General features: G+C 44.5%; 1 protein-coding gene across 2 annotated transcripts in view; it reads right to left on the bottom strand.

Moving 5' to 3' along the window:
- The window catches only part of SLC39A12 (solute carrier family 39 member 12), an 85687-nt gene extending 67004 nt beyond the window's left edge, over positions 1 to 18683 (bottom strand). Inside the window, exons 1-4 of one of the 2 annotated variants that reach the window (XM_015077847.3) lie at positions 17043 to 18683; positions 15578 to 15924; positions 7615 to 7896; positions 3555 to 3762 (exon numbers count right to left, since the gene is read on the bottom strand). In XM_015077847.3, coding sequence (XP_014933333.1) covers positions 3555 to 3762; positions 7615 to 7896; positions 15578 to 15838 — 751 coding nt within the window. In that variant the 5' untranslated portion in view covers positions 15839 to 15924; positions 17043 to 18683. The remainder of the gene's footprint in view (positions 1 to 3554; positions 3763 to 7614; positions 7897 to 15577; positions 15925 to 17042) is intronic. The other variant, XM_015077848.3, reaches the window with a different exon arrangement.
- Positions 18684 to 18902: the final 219 nt, after the last annotated feature.

The following is an 18902-nucleotide window of genomic DNA, read 5'->3' as shown; positions in this document are numbered from 1 at the left end:
TCTTTGACAAACGACAAAGAATATACAATGGGGAAAAGACAGTCTCTTCAACAAATGGTGTTGGGGAAACTGGACAGCAACATGCAGAAGAAAGAAACTGGACTACTTTCTTACACCATACATAAAGATAAATTCAAAATGGGTGAAAGACCTAAATGTGAAATGGGATACCATCAAAATCCTAGAGGAGAACCCAGGCAGCAATCTCTTTGACCATGGCCAGAGCAACTTCTTACTAGACACATCGCCAGAGGCAAGGGAAACAAAAGCCAACATGAACTATGAACCTCATCAAGATAAAAAGCTTCTGCACAGCTGAAAAAAACAATCAAGAAAACTAAAACACACCCTATAGAATTAGAGAAGATATTTGTGAGTGAGATATCGGATAAAGGGTTAGTATCCAAAAATCTATAAAGTACTTATCAAACTCAACACCCCCAAAACAAACAATCTGATTAAGAAATGGACAGAAGACATGAATAGACATTTTTCCAAAGAAGACATTCAGATGGCTAACAGACACATGAAAAGATGCTCAACATCACTCATCATCAGGGAAATACAAATCAAAACCATGATAAGATACCACCCTACACCTGTCAGAATGGCTAAAATCAACAACACAAGAAACAACAGATATTGTCAAGGTTGTGGAGAAAGGGGAAATCCCTTCCAATGTTCATGGGAATGAAAACTGGTGCAGCCTCTGTGGAAAACGGTATGGAGGTTCCTCAAAAAGTTAAAATTAGAATTATTCCATGACAAGTAACTGCACTACTGGGTATTATTTACCCAAAGGATACAAAAATACTGATTTGGAGGGGCACATGCACCCCAGTGTTTACAGCAGCCTTATCAACAATAGCCAGATTATGGAGAGAACCCAAATGCCCATTGACTGATGAATGGATAAAGAAGATGGGGTGTATATACACAATGGAACATTACTCAGCGATCAGAAAGAATGAAATCTTGCCATCTGCAATGATGTGAAATCTTGCCATTTGTAAGAGTATATTATGCTAAGCGAAATGAGTCAGAGAAAGACAAATGCCATACGATTTCACTTATATGTGGAATTTAAGAAACAAAACAGATGAACATAGGGGAAGGAGAAAAAAAAACAGAGAGGGAAGCAAACCGTAAGAGACTCTTAATTACAGAGAACAAACTGAGGGTTGATGGAGGGAAGTTGGGTAGGGGATGGGCTATTAAGGAGGGCATTTGTGTTGAGCACTGGGTGTTATATGTAAATGATAAATCACTAAATTCTACTCCTGAAACCAATATCACACTATATGTTAACTGACTAGAATCTGAATGAAAATTTGAAAGAAAAAAAAATCCAGATGGCCAACAGACACATGAAAAGATGCTCCACATCACTCCCATCAGGAAAATGCAAATCAAAACCACAATGAGACATCACCTCACACCTTTCAGAATGACTAAAATCCAAAACACAAGAAATAACAAATGTTGGCAAGGACGTGGAGAAAAAGGAACCCTTGTGTACCATCGGGAAGAATGCAGACTGGTGCAGCCACTGCAGAAAACAGTATGTAGTGTCCTCAGAAAATTAAAAATAGAACTACATATAAAGCAGCAATCGCACTACTAGGTATTTTCCCAAAGAATGCACAAATACCAATTCAGAAGGTTCTATACACCCCATGTTTATGCAGCATTCTTTACAACAGCCAAACTACGGAAGCAGCCCAAGTGTCCACCAACAGATGAATGGGTAAAGAAGATGTTGTATATATACAACGGAATATTCTTCGGCCACACAAAACGCAACCTTGTCATTTGTAAGAACGTGGATGGAGCTAGAGAGTATAATGCTAAGCCAAATGAGTCAGAGAAAGACAAATACTGTATGATTTCACTCACACGTGGAATTTAAGAAACAACACAAACAAAGGAAAAAAGCAAAGACAGAGAGACAAACCAAAAAACAGACTCTTAACTGTAGAGAACAAACACATGGTTACGGGGGGGGGGGGCAGGGGGAGATGGGGGAATAGGTGAAAGGGATATAGAATACATTTATCTTGATGAGCGATAAGTTATGTATAGTATTGAATCTTTATATGGTACATCTGAAACTAATATAACACTGTATGTTAACTCTACTGGTTTTAAATGAAAACAACACTTAAAATGAGCATACTGTCTTCCATGATACCATCAATATCAGCAGAGCCCTAGCTCGGGGCAGCTGTGAGAGAAAATGTCTCATGGCTTCTGAAACAAACACCTAATTGTGCTGACACGAAATGGCACTTGGAAACGGAATTGTGACTTCTCAGATGCAAAAGTGACTGGTTTTTGCCTCAGGAGGCGATACTGTAGATCGCTCGTGAGCAGTTACTTGGGCGTTTTAATGAAGGTCCACAATGATCCATATCTACCCAGCTTGCCTCTAACTATATTCTGTATTGCAGTCTGATCACCTCCCATTTCTTGGGGGCGATAGAGCCTTCAAGTGGCCTACATCTTGACATTATTTGCAAAGTGGAATCACGGCTCTCCTCCAGTTGCAACGGGAATCGCACCGCTAAAATTTCCCAACCCCTGTTTCCCACCTCAAAATTGTTCTCGGCATAACATGCCTTTCCCTGGCTTGTTTCCTGTGTATGGCAGCCAGGTAACATGATTTAATTACATTTCAACTTTTCACAGAAAAAGAAAATAAACTGCAGAAAAGCGCATCTGTCCTTCAAATGGTTGTGCTAACAGGTAGGTCCAGGGAAAGTTCAACACTGAATGTATGTCCCCAGACCCCAATCCCTTCTTTCAGAGTTGGGAGGTTTACCCAGATCATGGGCGTTGTTGGTCCCTTGGTAAATTCACATCTCCCTTTTTCTTGTGACTTCCCAAGAGGAAGGGTGTTGGCAGCAGCAACAGCTATTATGCGACATTCCGAGAGCCCTTGGTGTGCAAAACAGGGCCTCCTGGTACAGATTTTTTAGATGTCATTTCATTTTTAATGCCTTGTCGACTACAAAGAAATGTGCAAAACAAACATTCTGGCTCCATCCCTGGCATCCCATTTCTTCTCGGAGTTCCAAAAAGCTGGCAGTCACTAATATAACCAGGATGGAGAGCTCACACGACTTTTATTTAAAATTAAATAATAGATCTTTATGGCTACAAGCAAACACCACCAAGGCTCTTGCACCATTGGGCTTTCCATGTCTTCATTCTAGGCAATAGTTTGTGACCCCTCGCCCAGGACTACGTACCAAACAGACAAGCGTTCCTCAGCACTTACGGCAGGTCATAAAAATCTCTCCCTTGGCTCTACGTCCATAATATCATCATCATGGCTGAAACGGACCGAGTCCCAATTGTTGCCTCATCGCCACAAAGATACGATAGCATGTTTGCCTTAAAAGGGCCACCTGAGCTGTCTTACCACGGGCTATGATAAAATAGTGTTTAGAACATACCTGAATAAATTTAGTCATCAAAAAGCGTCACTCTTTTTGGCACGATTTGTTTAGTAGGCATGACTTGGTAGTTACATTCATGAAAAGCATCCTTACCTGACAGGTGGAGAGTATTTGTACTATTCAAAAAACTGAAAATATATTCCGTAAAATAGTCTGGAGACGGCAAGGTTCTTTGCCCCAGACAAACACCTTGGAGGGACAAAGTGATGATCGTCGCTGCCAACCGAGGGAGTGTGTTTTCATCAGCGCCATCCCCGCTCAGTATTCCAGACTTTTTCTGCAGCATTTTGGTGTCCATACACTGAAATCAGATGCATAGTAAAAAGAAAAAGCTTGCACCTCGAAAGCCATTTTGATTAAAATATCTCTAGGATTTCCCCAAAAGACAAAGAAGAGTTTTTCACCTTGAAGAGGTCTGAGCTGTTTGTAGGAACACAACTATCAACATTCTCTAGTCTCAGATAGAATTCTGTCTGGAAAATGCTTGCTTCTTTTATCTGCCCGGACACTGTATTTTCTAACTCCCACCCTAGTGGTCCTCGGTTACCTAACCTTTCTCACTATTCCCTCAGAGATGTGTCTTCTCCAAAGAGATTTCTCGCTCTTCTTGTTCACAGGCTTCCAGGTGGTGACTTGTTTTTCTCCAGCTTCAAGTCCAGCCCACAGTGTAAAGACTTTCAAATCTCTACTCCCGACCTTGACTTCACACCGGCCCTGCGGCCTCGTGTCATCACAGAACACTTCCTTTTTAACGCCTGCCTTTAGTCTCAGGCTCAATGCGTGCTAAGTGATGGCCAAAGCTGGCACAGTCTCTGTGTTCTTTGAACTCCCATAGGACATGGGATCTTTTCCATGTGTACACTGAGTGGTCTTCAATTAAATTATGAGCATCTGAAAGGCTAGACTCTAGCCTTACGTGCCCCTAGTATGCCCATTCATAAAAATCTCTCCCTTGGCTTTACATCCATAATATCATCATCATGGCTGAAACGGACCTAGTCCCTATTTTTGCCTCGTCGCCACACCAACATTTACTGAGTACCTACTGTGTGCCAGACGCCATGCTAGGTCCATGACACTATGTTCTCTTTTCATTATCCCAGAGCTCTGTGCACAGGATACCCTTTTCCCAGACCACCTGGCCAGTGACAGGTAGAGTCCCAATGTGCACTCAGATCTGACTCCATAGCCTATGCTCTTAAATACCCTTCCTTTTGTGTAGAGAAATAAACGGAAATCCAAGCTGCTGATGGGCCTTTCCTATCATCAAAGTGAGTTCCGTAGCATCGTGCTTGGGACAGACAGATTAGGTTTTAAAATTATCTCTGCTGTTTGTAACTGAGCAAACTTGGGCCAAATGATTAACTTTGCTCACTCTCATATTCTTATCAGTAAAAAGGGACAATGCTGCCTACCCACAAAGGTTATTAAGATTAGCTCATGTGTGTAAAATAGTTAATATGGTAGCTGGTGCACAGAACACGGTCAGCAAATCTTAACTACTATTCTTGTTGGTCCCAGTGTCCATTGGTGTACCTGATAGACAGGAGGCTGGAGAAGGTAGCAAGAGCCATCACGAAAACTTTTCCCTAAAGGCTCCAGAGGAGCCACTAATGCTATAAACAAAAGAACAATACAATATGGTATGTTCTAGAAATATCACTCTGGTGGCAAAGTAGTGAAGACATTGCCAGGGATAGAAACTAAGGGCTGAATGTCTAGTTCGGGAGTTATTTATTAGTCCAAGATACTTCTCGACCTAAGAGGGTAGCACCAGAGATGGAAAGAAATGGACGTATTTGAGGCACATTACAAAGGACTTGTAGGAAAATGTGAAGATGTCCAAAGAGTTAAAAATGGCTCAGGTGTCTGGGTTTGTCAACTGTATAATGGTGATACCAACCCATTATTCCTCCACGTAAGAGTCAGGGCTAGCAGAGAAGTCTGTAGAGATCCCTGCTTATCTCCCATGGAAACAGCAAACAGTGGGAGGAAAAAACAGGGAGAGGTGGGAGCAAGAGACTGAGCCAAGAAGATAAAATAGTAGTTGGATAAAAGAGAATGAAGGAATAGAGGGATGTTTATACTCTGGGCCATCAGGGAGGGTGGCTACGTTAGCATACTACGGGGTAAAGCTGTTTCTTGGTGAGCTGGTTAAGGCCCCCCTGGAGTGGCTGTTAGTGGCTTCACCTGCAGAGGCTGAGTCCTGTGCAGACCAAGACCTGGAGCTGCTGGTAATGGCGGGCCTGGTCTGCCAGCACCGACTGTGGCCTCACACTCTCTAGTCGGAGAGAGCGGCATCCTCCGGTGAGATGCCCACAGGCCTCCTGTACAAGTCTGGATTGAGTGACTAAGGATTCCTAAGGGAATTCCAGCCCAAGCGAACAAAGGACCCTTCCCAGGAACTGGAGACCGTGCTCTCCTCCAGAAGATAACCATCCGAGGCCCAGCAACGGTTACGAGCTCTTAATTCTTCTTGACTGAAGAGGCGGAAAAAGTACGTCTACACATAATCTTGAATTATTTTATTCTGTTCTTGGAATGTTGGCTCTCACATACGCTTGGAGGCCCAGGTATTTGCGGCCTGTGTTGGATAACCAGAAATCTGCGTCGAATATATACACACCATCTGCTTCGAAGTGGCTGACCTGAACCGATCTTGTATCATATGGATGTTGCACTGAAGAAACTGTATGTGGGCGTACTTCCTTATTGAAGCAGAAACCGAATTCTAGAAAGGAACCCGTTTTCTCAGTTGGAAGTGGACACAAAAATATGGCCTTATTTGGAGAGTCATGAGATGAGAGTTACCAAAATGATGCCCACAAAGACCTCAGGAAACAGTCTTTCCATCTGTGTGCCAATCGCAAGAGAAATTAAACGTTTTTACAGTAAGTTGGAGGATATGTTGGCTGGTTGTTGAGCCACAGCATGAATGCACAGACACCTTTGGGCTCCTGGAAGCCAGAATTGAGGCCAAAAACCAAATACGTCCATATACATCACTACGGACTGAATGACTACGTTCCCCCAAATTTCAAATGTTGAAATCCTGCCACTTACTGTGATAGTGTTAGGAGGCTGGGCCTTTGGGAGGTGATTGGGTCATGAGGGTGAAGTCCTCAGGAATGGGATTAGTGCCCTTAGGAGAGAGACCTCAGAGAGCTCCCCTGCCCCTTCTGCCATCTGAGGATGCAGTGAGGTGATAGTCTCTGAGGAATCAGGATGGGGGCTTTCACCAGATATCAAATCTGCCCAGTACTTTGATCTCAGACTTCCAGCCTCCGGAACCATGAGAAATAAATTTCTGTTGTGTAGAAGCCACTCAGTCTGTGGTATTTTTGTTACAGCAGCTCAAAGACACACGTCAATGAAAAATTCAAGAGAGAAAAATAAAACAGGTTTCATGGCACTCTTCAAAATGCACTGGTGACTGTTCAATCAATTCTTTAAGAAAATGTGGCTTTAAAATTTTTCCTACGACCAGAGCGCTTTATCTGCTCAAACTCCCCACCGCAAGGCAGAAAGCATAAAGGTAATTGAAAGGCCAGCTCTTGCTGGAACAGTAACGAAGGCTGGAAGGGACCAGGTGCCTGGTTCCTTACAGTGGGAGCCACGAGGAAAGCAAAGCACTTTGAGAGACCCCTGAATATGTGTGGCACAAATCAAAAGCTACAGAAGAGCTATTGTCTGTGCTGACTGTCACGAATAATGCTTTTTGCAAGCTGCTTCTTCGGTGAAGCAACGAATGATAAATTCACCTCTCTCACACCGGTTCTGTCTTCTTTTTCCCTGGCTGGAAGGCGAGGCAAAGAGCATCGCGTCCTCCCCACCGTGGGTCAGTTCTTGGAGATCGATCGGAAGCCATGAATCACTCACTTTCACGTTCAGGAAAAGAGAGTTGTCCTGTCACCTGGCTTTCCTGCCCACCCAACCACCCACCTGCCTTCTGGCTAGAACTCCTTTTACTATCATTAGTCATCACCCTTCCTCCTTTTATACTCAGAATTTCAAATGATGTCACTTAACATCCCATCACTAAAACCCACAAATACCTCTCTTAGACGTCCTTGACTGTCATGGGGATAAACAAGTGACAGAAAACAGGGCTCCAAGTCTGTCTCTTAGCAGCACAGCCAGGTGCCCTTCTTACCTGACTTCGAGAGGTGTCAAAGTATTGCCTGGTGAACGCCAAGATATCTTCCGTCTCATTCTGTGAAAGGAAATAGGAGTCTTCATCCTGCCTGAGGCTGAGGAGGCTGTGCAGGTAAAATTTATACTCTTTATTACTCATGTTGAGCTTAGAAGAACAGATCTCTTCCTGATGAATAATGTAAAAGAGGAGGAGAATAGACACTCTCTGGACCACTTCTTCTCTGAGCTGATCCTCAAAATCTCCTCCAGCTATTAGCAACAGGGCATCTGGTTCAAAGCACTGTGCCAAAAACAAAACATGAAACAACAAAAGTAGAAACAAAGTTTAGCAAAGAGTCCTAGAACACTAACGACCGCCAGATCTCCAGTGCTCATTATTGTACGAATAGGGGGGGAATACGGGTGGGTCTAACAGCCAGCTTCAAATAAGGTAGTCGTGGCTGGACTTCTACACATTGATGTTGCCCTCCCGGGGAGCCCTTACTCCCTGAGGGTAATCTCTCTCTCTCCAGATGTCCATCTGCTGCCTTGAGTAAAACCCGTTGGCTCTTTGGCGTTTAAGGTAATGACCCCATTGCATTTAGATTGAAATCTAAGCTCCATACAATTTTCTCTTTGGTCTGGCTCTTGCCTGCCTACCTCTCTTGTCTTACCTTAGCCTTTCTCCACATCGCTCACTAACCTTCCGCCCCTGTGATTTTCCATCAGTTCCACCAAGCTCTTTCCACCATCTCTCGGGTCTCCTTCCCCCTCAATTCTCCGATCTCAGCTTAAAGAGATACCCCGTTGAGGATCCACACCCTACCCAAAGTAGAAAGCCCTGACTCCCCCGTCCCACGTTCTCCAGCACAGCACTGTTCGATGGAAACACAACCCTCGCCACAGAGGCGAGTCACACATCACTTTAAATTTTCTAGTGGCCACATTTGAAAAGGCGAAATTAATTTTAAAAATACATTTAGTAATGTGTCTTACTGAAACCTAGATATGCAAGATATGATCACTTCAACTTGTAATCACAATCTTAAGAAGTTATTTGTGAGCCATTTGACATTCTTTTCGTCATGCCAAGTCTTCAAACTCTGGTGCGTACTTTACACTTACCAGCACGTGTCAATTCAGACGAGCCACGTTATCAAGTGGCCCACGGTCACACGTGGCTGGTGGCAGCTCTAACATATATCACGTTTATTTTCTCCATAGCACTAGTGTTCTAAACTTGCTTTCTCCCCGTGTTTATTTTCGCTCTTCCTTCGAGAACGAGTGGTCCATTAAGGCCAGGTTCTGTCCGTGCACGGTTCTATCCTCAGCATCCGGCAATGCCTGGCACTTACAAGGCGCGGAATGGAACGAATGAACACCACCTGCCTCGCCTTTATCCTACCTAAGAGAACGGCTAAAAAATATTTCCACCACGCTTTACTTGCTTCACACCCACAGCAAGACGTCTGGCTCATCTAAGCTGGGAAGTCTGCATGGCAGAAGGTGTTTCGGGTAACGTAACGGGACGATGAGAAAAAGATACAGACAGGGCTATTTAAGGGAAGCCCTCCCCACAAGACAGGAGCTGCCTTCCTTCAGAGACAGTGGGGAGCTCCTGACAACTCTCCCAGGATCCCAGAGGCACAGCCACAGAATGAAGGCATGGAGGGATGCGTGTCCTGAGCCCCAGAAGGACTCTTCCCAATGTGGGACAATGTACGATGGTATCTTTTCATCTATTCTCTGAGGTGGAAATTTCAGGTGTCCTAATTCCATGTATGCTGTGTGTCCCACCAGATAACATCTGGGACATACCGTCTGAGTCAGGAAGAAACATGTCATCTGTCTCCAAAGCAAAGCATTAATCACATTCTTCACAAGCCATACAGGTTCTGTTCTCTCCCCAACTCAACTGCGATGGGGTAAGAGTTCGGCAAAAAGAGAGACATCGGCTTCCCATCAAGTCACTCAATGTGACTATTAAGCTCCACCACTGAAACCACCCCAGCACATTTCTGTTTCTTGAGTAGCAGACGAGAAAAGTCCATGGGTTGGTAGCTATTGGCGGGGCTGACACCAAGACTCAAGGAGGTTAGTCAACTGAAACATAGTGTCATCAAGCCTCTCTTTGTAACATACCGCCTCCTGAAACCGAACTATTGATAGCATTAGCTAGCCTTTACTGGAAGCCAGGTGCCCAGGATTGTGCTAAGTGCCTTATGTATTTGGGCATTCCTCAATCTAATCGCTTCTGGAAAAAGTCAGATAATGAGTTTTTTGATGGTAAGAACATGATTCCAAAATTTTAAATAGAAAACAAAATGGCCCCAGCCTATGTGATAAGTCACCAACTATTTCTGCAATGATGTAAAGAATTAGAGTACCAATTCCTCAATTATTTGGTGCCTCGTGAATTAAACAGTGGGTACATTTGTGTGCACAGGATCCAGCATGAGGTATGTCCTCCTTCTACAAGGAAGGTATACCTATAGCATATGTGAAAACCAAGTCTACAAAAGGGTAGATAATGTACCTAAAATCACAAAGCTAATAGTGGTTGCCCAATCTTAATTCCCACTATGCCAATGATTCGCTTTATTTGCTTATCTCTTTGTTTTGGGCCATGAAGAATTTGAGCTGTAGACCCACCTATGTACTGAAAGTACAACCCCTTCAACCAGTAATTTTCTCTCCCTCCTGTTTGATAGAAAAAGAGGTCAATGGGGAGGCCAAGTAATTGGTAAGGCTCTAATATAAATCAATGAGAGAACATAGTACCACTTGAAGATTGAATGAGTTCCTGTTGACAGACTTTCAAATGCCATTTAGGCTGTTTGATGAGGTTGATGAGGCAAAAGGGTATCAGTGACACGAGAAATGGGACCTCCATGAAGCCACCAGACCAGATACATGTGGCCGGAGCTTGGTTGATAGCACACAGCAGAGTATATGGCTACACTTCACCCATCTGATGTGCCTCACACTCCTGTCCATTTGTGGTTCCTCTTCAATGTACCTTTCTAGGATTGGAATAGGAGGGATGTGGCCTGGGGCAGCAGAGGAGAGGGTAAGATATGAAATCATACCAATGTTCGCTCCAGAAGTGGTTTCTAAAAAGCATATAACATGGAAGGTCAATTGCTTTTGACTGAAAATGTTTTAAATACCTGTGGAGCATCTCATTTTGTCTGACTAGAGATTTCAGTCATCTTGAATGAACAGAGGTTGCCCAAACTTTGCTTTAAGTTTCTGAGACCTGCTGGAATAAAGCTCAATTGCGAATCAAATGACCATAAATTGAAAACCTTCTGCCCTTTTATGATATTTGATTCTTCTTTTAAACGTGTATTTATTTTTGAGAGCACACAAGTGGGGGAGGAGCAGAGAGAGAAGGGGATAGAGGACCTGAAGCGGGCTCCGTGCTAACAGCAGCGAGCCTGATGTGGGGCTTGAACTCACAAACCATGAGATCATGACCTGAGCCGAAGTCGGTTGCTCAACCGCCTGAGTCACTAAGGTGCCCCCGAGACATCTGATTCTTAAAGAAGTTACCTTTGTACGGAAGACAGTGGCTTGAGGAAAGAACACTAGGGAACACCAGAAAATCAAACAGACATTGACATGACAAAAAGCACCATGGGGGTTGATGGTGGACTGGACTTTCCGGTTCATCATCACAAGATTTGTTTCAGTTGTTAGAGCTGTTAGCAGTGGCTGGGTTGTTTTGGGGGGAGGACGTTTAGTCCAATTTTGCAAATACTTACACCTCATAGGCATCAAGACCCATCCAAAGAACTGACCCCGGTGAAGTGATTCTTTGTTAAAGAAGAATGGACTCATTCAGGAATAATCCGTCGATTTTCCTTTTAATCTTGTCATGTGGGGGCCTAAGTTTTTTGGGGAGAAAAGCACAGATTCTGGATTCCAATAGCCAAATCAGATCACCTCCCCCAGCTGCTGCATTCAGCTTTGTTCATTGCTTATGCGAGGAGAGAGTCTCGGTAACAAAAAGCAACAGGAAATCTTTCTTCTATGTTAATAGGAGTTGTCAGACTTGATAAACTTTAAAATTTTTAGATCCAAAGATGCTTAAAGTTGATTTGGGGTTCTGAATAAGCCCACTGGCTTTTACAAGGTCTTCTGGGGGAGAGGGTTGTCTTAGAATTGATCATAAAAAGGAAATTATATTTCTTCCTTTTCCTGCCAAAGAGTTGGAGGGGTGTGTGCTGATGGCAGGCACTGGCTTTTTGTGGACCCATGACCAGATTTTGTGGCATTTCTGACCGACAGAGAGGTAAGTCTTACTGAGAAGGGTTAAGAAACCTGTTAGATAAACAAGTTAAGATAAAGCTCGATGCTGTCCACTCTTCAACGCACGGCAGGGTAAGACAAACGTGGGAGGAAAGTTGAATTAAATGCAGGACCTTAAAGCAGTGGTTCTATACCTTGAATGTGTCTGAGAATCTCCTGGAGGTCTTGAATAAACACCCCAAGCCCTGAACAGTTGGGGGGGGGAGGGGACAGGAGGGGGTGCTGAGGAGGATCTTATTTCCCAGAAGCGCTGCGTTGGGCATGTCCATAACATACAGGAAATGTGAGGGCACAGAGAGAGCTGGCGCTCTCGTGACCGAGCTAGCTCACATATGGCCCTGCGGTCCTCACAGAGAGCTCCCCCCCCCCGAGGAGAGGACCAGCACTTTGGCCTTACAGATGAGAAAGCTGAGGTTCAGCATGACCTAACAGCTGGAAAGTGCCAGACCAAGGATTTGGGCCCAGGGCTGGCTGACTCCAGATACCAGGTTCTTATCCCTTCACCGCCTCTGGAACTCATGTAGGGTTATGGTTCTCATCATTACTGAAGTGGAATTTGTTCTCCTAAAGTTACTTAATCCCTCATTAAATTCATTAAAACTGCAGTCTAACCCTTCTCATTGAAAAAAAGAAACCAGGCCACGATCAGGCAAGACTGTCCATTTTCAAAGGCTGAAGTTTGAATGGATTTAAGCGCACAGTGCTTTCAGAGAGTTCAGATTGATTTACACACACACACACACACACACACACACACACACACCCATTCAGTTTTTACCTAAGCCTGAAATAAAATTGGAAACTTTTCGTCTCCCCCCCACAAATTTAAGACACTCACTTCCCTCTTTTTTTCAGACATTTAGGGATGTGAACTCATCCCCTTGCCCTCTTTTTACCACAGAATTTCTAATCTAAACCCTGCCTCTAACTGGACGAAGTTCCTAAAAAGACACAAAAGATCCAACAACAAGGCTTGTGCCAGAATGCAGATGCTTGTGAAATCAATAGGACACTGTTTCTCCCCGGCTTTTTATGAATGACATGGAGAGATTTCATGGAATCCTTGCCTATGGGTGATTCAGGTGAATTGTAGCCCTCTGAGCAAGTAAAGCTGAAATTTGCATTTATTTATTTTTTTTAAGGTTTATTATTTATTTTGAAAGGGGGGCCAGAGAGAGAGAGGAGAGACAGTATCCCAAGCAGGCTCAGCACTGCCAGCACAGAGCCCGAGGCGGGGCTCAAACGCGTGAACCGTGAGATCATGACCTGAACTGAAATCAAGAGTCAGACACTTAACTGACTGAGCCACCCAGGCCACCCCATGACTTTTTTTTTTTTTTTACCTCAGTCCTTTACACAAAGAAATAGCAGCAGCAAGAGGGCGAAGCTATTAAAGACTGTGTTTCACTTCATAGGAATAAAAATAGCTGAAACGGAAGCGAAATTGGCCAAAGTCTCGATAATGTCACAGAAAACAAAAAGTGCAAAACAGTGTCTCCCTCTGAAAAACAAAACAAAACAAAACATAGAACAATTTTGCATGTTTACATTCCCCCTAGCTTGACTAATATTCAAACAGCCTTAATAAGGCACTTTATGTCATTAGAGGAGAACATTTCCCCACAGCACATTCTCAGAGGACATTAATAAGACATGACTCCTACTTATTTCCATGGGGAAGTCTTATGTTGCTATATATATAAATTAATGTCATCACAGATGAGTTGCCTATTATAACACATGTTTGCTCTGGGGACCCCTGGGAATTTCACTAATTATTGAATTATTCACTGTTTGCACAGAGCAGAGACAAATTCCATTAGCAGACCCTTCTGTCATGAAAGAAAGAAAAACCAAAAAAACAAAAAAATAAAAAAACAAAAAAACACAAAAAACAAAAACACTTGGCCAGGAAATGTTTTCCCTAAAACTAAGCACGATTGAGAAAGTCTGCCAAAATTGTTTTGCTGGAGGCAGTTACTAGATTGATTGATTGATTTATTCATTCATTCATTCATTCATTCATTCATGTCTTCATTTATTTATTTGTAGGTTCATTCTGGAAAAAAAAAATCTCCCCAGTCAGGAAAGAGATGGTGAAGAGTGTTTTTGTCTATTTTCGGGTATAATTAAGACATGGGCTCCTACCTCTGGTGAGGCTCCTGTCAACTCCCCTACCCTGACAGAGACATTCCGATTCTACCTTAAATGCTGAATTTACATTAATGTGGACGTTACATTCATGTGACCTGCAGCAAATTTTTTTTTTAAATTCCATCCCAGGCAAGTCAATTCAACCTCATCTATGGAGGAAGAAGTCTCCACATAGTATTTGGTGAGAGCTGCCCAGACAATGCTGAGGTGCAGCCAGGGCGTAAGAGTCGCCTGGCAAACCGGGGGTAGGCTGTGGGCCCAGGCCGTAGGAGCCACAGACCTCATTTTAGCCCGGATACCTCATTTTTAAGAGGGTGATTACCCAATTCATTAACTGCCCACCATGCAAAATACTAGAAAACACCAATCAACAATCAGGCTAAAGTACTTAAAAATTCGACATTAAGGGTGCTTGGGTGGCACAGTTGGTTGAGCATCTGACTCTTGACTATGGCTCGGGTCATAACCCTACGGTGGTGGGATCGAGTCCCCAGATAGACTCAGTGTGGAGCGTGGAGCCTGCTTGGGATTCTCTCCCCCGCCCCCATCTCCCTACGCCCCTCCCCCGCTCATACATATGCATGCTTTCTCTCTTAAAATAAATCAGTAAACTTAAAAAATTCAACATTAGACAAATATGATAGTACTATCATCATGCCATCAAAAACAAATCGTATCTAACCAGTGACGCACAAGTTCACGGCAACCACAAAAGAAAAGGGCGGGGGGAGATTAGTGAATCAGAAAGAAGAAAGAACTGAAAGTTCATGCTTGTGGGGCACCTGGGTGGCTCTGTCGGTCAAGTGTCCAACTCTTGATTTTGGCTCAGGTCATGATCCCAGGGTTGTGGGATCAAGCCCCACACTGGGCTCCGCACTAAGCATGGAGCCTGCTTAAGATTCTTCCTTGCTCTCTTTCCCTCTCTCTCTCTCTCTCTCCCCTCCTCGGGCACCCCCCCTCCCCCCCCAGTTTGTGCACGCACGGACTCTTTCTCTCTCTTAGAAAGTTCACACGTACAGGGGCGCTTGGGTGGCTCAGTCGGTTGAGCAGCCGACTTTGGCTCAGGTCTCGCGGTCCGTGCGTTCGAGCCCCGTGTCGGGCTCTGTGCTGACAGCTCAGAGCCTGGAGCCTGTTTCAGACTCTGTGTCTCCCTCTCTCTGACCCTCCCCCGTTCATGCACTGTCTCTCTCTGTCTCAAAAATAAATAAACGTTAAAAAAATTAAAAAAAAAAAGTTCACACTTATAACTAAATACCTCTGAACATGCACAAGGGTCGTAGAAAGGCTTCTACAAACATTACCATTTTACTACAACAAGATCCTCCCTGTTTTCAAGTACTATTTGTAGAACGCTAAATGACTTTCCGTATCCTAAATATGGGGGACATGACATCACAAGGCACAGCCCACTTGGGTGCTGCATTTGAGTTTGCCTTACTGAAGCAAACGGCTAGAGAAGCCACTGCTCTTTCTTGAACGTTCCCTGGCACCTGATCCCATTCTGTCACACTAACCAGATGGCAATCTCCTTGCATTCCGTTTGTCCTCCGTGGGCAGCCAGTTTTCTCCATCAGTGTTTTGAGGAGGCTTCCAGAATGGTTCAGGGGTGGGGGATCGCCAGCAGAGAGAGCTCGTAGCACTTCCGTCAGGTGGCCTGGACTCCAAGTGCTGCCGCTGTCCTGGGTGGAGGGTCTTTCTGTCTCAGTAGAGGGAACAAGGCTGAGGAGAAGGAACAATGGCACCCAAAATACCGGAAGCTTTGTCCAGAAGCACATTTCCACTCTTCCTTTACCTCAAGTCAGTGTCTAAGGGAGTTGGGTGGCTTGCCGTTCACGGTGTAAACTTGTAATGGGAGGAATTTCTGTGGTAAAGGGGGAAAATAAAGGCCTTCATTACCGTGGCTGCAACGTGTTTGAAAGGATTCATTAATTGGGTGGCTAAGCTGATTTGCAATGGCAAGCTGTTTCTGAACAGTAGGGGGTCTGTAGGTCATTTATAACTGCGAACAGCAGGAAACTATCATGGCTGGAGACTTTTGAACTGTAGAACATCCAAGAAGTTTGTCACACTGCCTCCTTCTAAAATAAAAAGGAATAAAAAAGTCAGGAAGAGTAAGTTTCTCTGTTTATCTTGCACGGGGTACAAGTCATAGGAACCAGACAGGAAATACCCTCATTTTATCCCATCCTAATGTAGAACTCTGTGAGGTGTGGTTCTCATCACTCGAGTAAACAAATAAAAATAAAGAGAAAATCAATTTCTTTTTATTATTACTATTTTTTAAGTTTTTTAAATGTTTACTTTTGAGAGACAGAGAGAGACAGAGTGCGAACTAGGAAGGGGCAGAGAGAGAGAGAGAGAGACAGAATCTGAAGCAGGCTCCAGGCTCTGAGCTGTCAGCACAGAGCCCGACCGGGGTTTGAACCCACGAACCGTAAGATCATGACCTGAGCCGAAGGCGGATGCTTCACCGACTGAGCCACCCAGGTGTGCCTGAGAAAATAAATTTCAACAAACGACGTACATCATGCTGAGTGAGAAGGTTTTAGATAAGAAGGGTACTATGGAAGGAAACTGTCACGTCCAGAAAACACTGGTCATTTTCCAGTTTTTAATTTATTAAAAGTACGAGCTAGCAGAAAAACAAGAGTGTTTCAAGACCGCAAGAGCCACAATAAATCCACAGACTCAGTGGTCACTAAAGGCATAAAGGACAATGTTAGAGCCAATCAGCTTTCTGAAAAAAAAAAAAAAAATTTAATCTCTTCAATCTGTTGCTTAAGGAACACAAATTGTTAACAGCATCTCATGTCAGATCTTGGCCCAGAAATGACCTAATAATGACTGTGGGGTAGTAACAAAGATACTGGGATTACTTCCACGATTTAAAAAAAAAAAGAGAGAGAGAGTTTAAGATTCTTATGTTAGCATTAAAAAACGACAGAAGATGCTACAAACATTTCTAAACGCAGTGCTTACCGTTAGAAGAAAGATAAATGGCTATTTCTCTGGAGCTCTGTGGCCTTCTAAATCTCGGAGAGTATTTTGTGATTACAAAGTCCTCTGGTTTTAAAATTCCTTGACTGTGCATTGGAAGCAGGAGAGGATTATTTCAACCCAGAGACGTTTTCGGTTGCTGTGGACAAAACTGCTCCGGGGATACCAATGAAGGCGGGTAAAAGTGAGAACTTTCTGTCTGGCAGATTTTCAGGAAAATCAAATAAAAGTTGGCTAATGAACCTAACGTTTTAGATCAATATTTACCAGTTCTCTTAGAAGTCTAAGAAAAACCTAGAATTTCTTACAGTCACGTGCCTTTGAAGAGACAGATCTAGGTCAAAGGATTCCACCTTGCAGGACGGAAAGGCTTTAGTGTTAGATCGAGATTTCTTTTTTCTTTTCAGTTGCTTCTCTGTTTTATCAACCCTCAAACCAAAGATTTATTGAAAAAGTAAGCTCTTTAAAGCCTTAATTTTATCAGGTGCAGAGGTTTAAAAGGTTGAAGGCATTCGAAAATCTGTAAAAAGCTGTCTTTAAACAGGAGGAAAAGTCTTTATTGGAGGCATAAAGTTCTTACCCGGGAAGTAAGTGGATGGGAGTGGGGAACTTTAATTAGCGTGTATATTCTGACCCCAGAGCCTGTGATACAAGCGCCCTGTGAAACAGGCTCTCAGCAAATTCTTACGAAGGAGTGACTGAGAGAACAAAGTGGCAAACTGTATAGGAGGTAAGAAGTTACAACCCACGATTTCAAAATGCACAGAGTGCATGTAAATAGTACATGAAAAACAAAGAGAAGCTGAAGGATGAAGGGAAGGGACGGAGTTCCGAGTTCGGGCCCTGGGGTAGGAGTGGGGAGGGGAGGGGGCTTCTGGAAGGAGGCGGAGGAAATGAAAAGAGAAAGCGGTTGGGAGCATTAGCTCCTCCGTCACGAACTGGGTATGAAAACTGGCAGCAGCAGGGTGAGGCCATCCTAAGAGAACGCTGCTAATACTCACAGAAACGTGGAAGGCAAATGCTCCCAGCAATGCCCGGCTTCTCTTTAATTGCACATCACGGAGCCCTTGGATTTGCCTAAAGTGCCAAGGGCAGAGACCAGGCCTGTTTCTCCTGAGCTCTCTGGTGAGATGAGCTGCAGTTAGTGTCCAGAATCATCAGGCCAGCAGAGGCGAGAGGAGCTGGTCAGGACCCGCCCCCAGTTGTGACCCCAGTCGGGGCGGAGAAGGGCCTGGGCTCAGGACAGAGGGACGTGGCCAGAGCCCCCTCCATCTCCACAGGGGAGACCATCTCAGCCCCGGGGGTCTCGGGGGTCGTCTGGGAGGTGACTAGAGCAAAGTAGTCCAAAACCTACTGAGCACAGTATCACGTCCTCCCATCACGTGCTTTCAGTCCCTCAGCTTGACCTTGTTTCCGGAATTAAGCCCTGGCTTCCCGGCCCCGCCCCAAACCAGCAGGTGCCGCATCTGTCTTCCCTGCCCAGGTCTCACTGCATAAACTGCCGGGTTGTAGCGGAACCGGATCCTGATTCGCTCTAACCTCTGGTGCCAGGACAGTGCCCCCCTTCTCAGACTTGGGGAGCTTTTTCCCAATTCCCCTATGCCGGTGTCCACCCCAGAAGTCCTATTTCCCAGCCTCGGCTTCCCTGTGGCTAAGGGATTCGCTCCCAATAGGACCCCAGCACGTGACCTCCTGCAGGAATTCTCCGCTGCTCCCACCGCCTGCAGCCACCCCACCCACAGCCGCTCGACACCCCACGAGGTCGACTGCCTCCCCCTGTCACGTGCCCGAGCCTGCGCTGTTTGCCCCCAAGGCTGGCTGCGCCCCCACAGTCAGCCACCG

Source organism: Acinonyx jubatus, chromosome B4, assembly GCF_027475565.1.
Source record: "Acinonyx jubatus isolate Ajub_Pintada_27869175 chromosome B4, VMU_Ajub_asm_v1.0, whole genome shotgun sequence".
Lineage (NCBI taxonomy): Eukaryota > Metazoa > Chordata > Mammalia > Carnivora > Felidae > Acinonyx > Acinonyx jubatus.
This window is presented reverse-complemented; position numbering and strand designations above follow the sequence as displayed.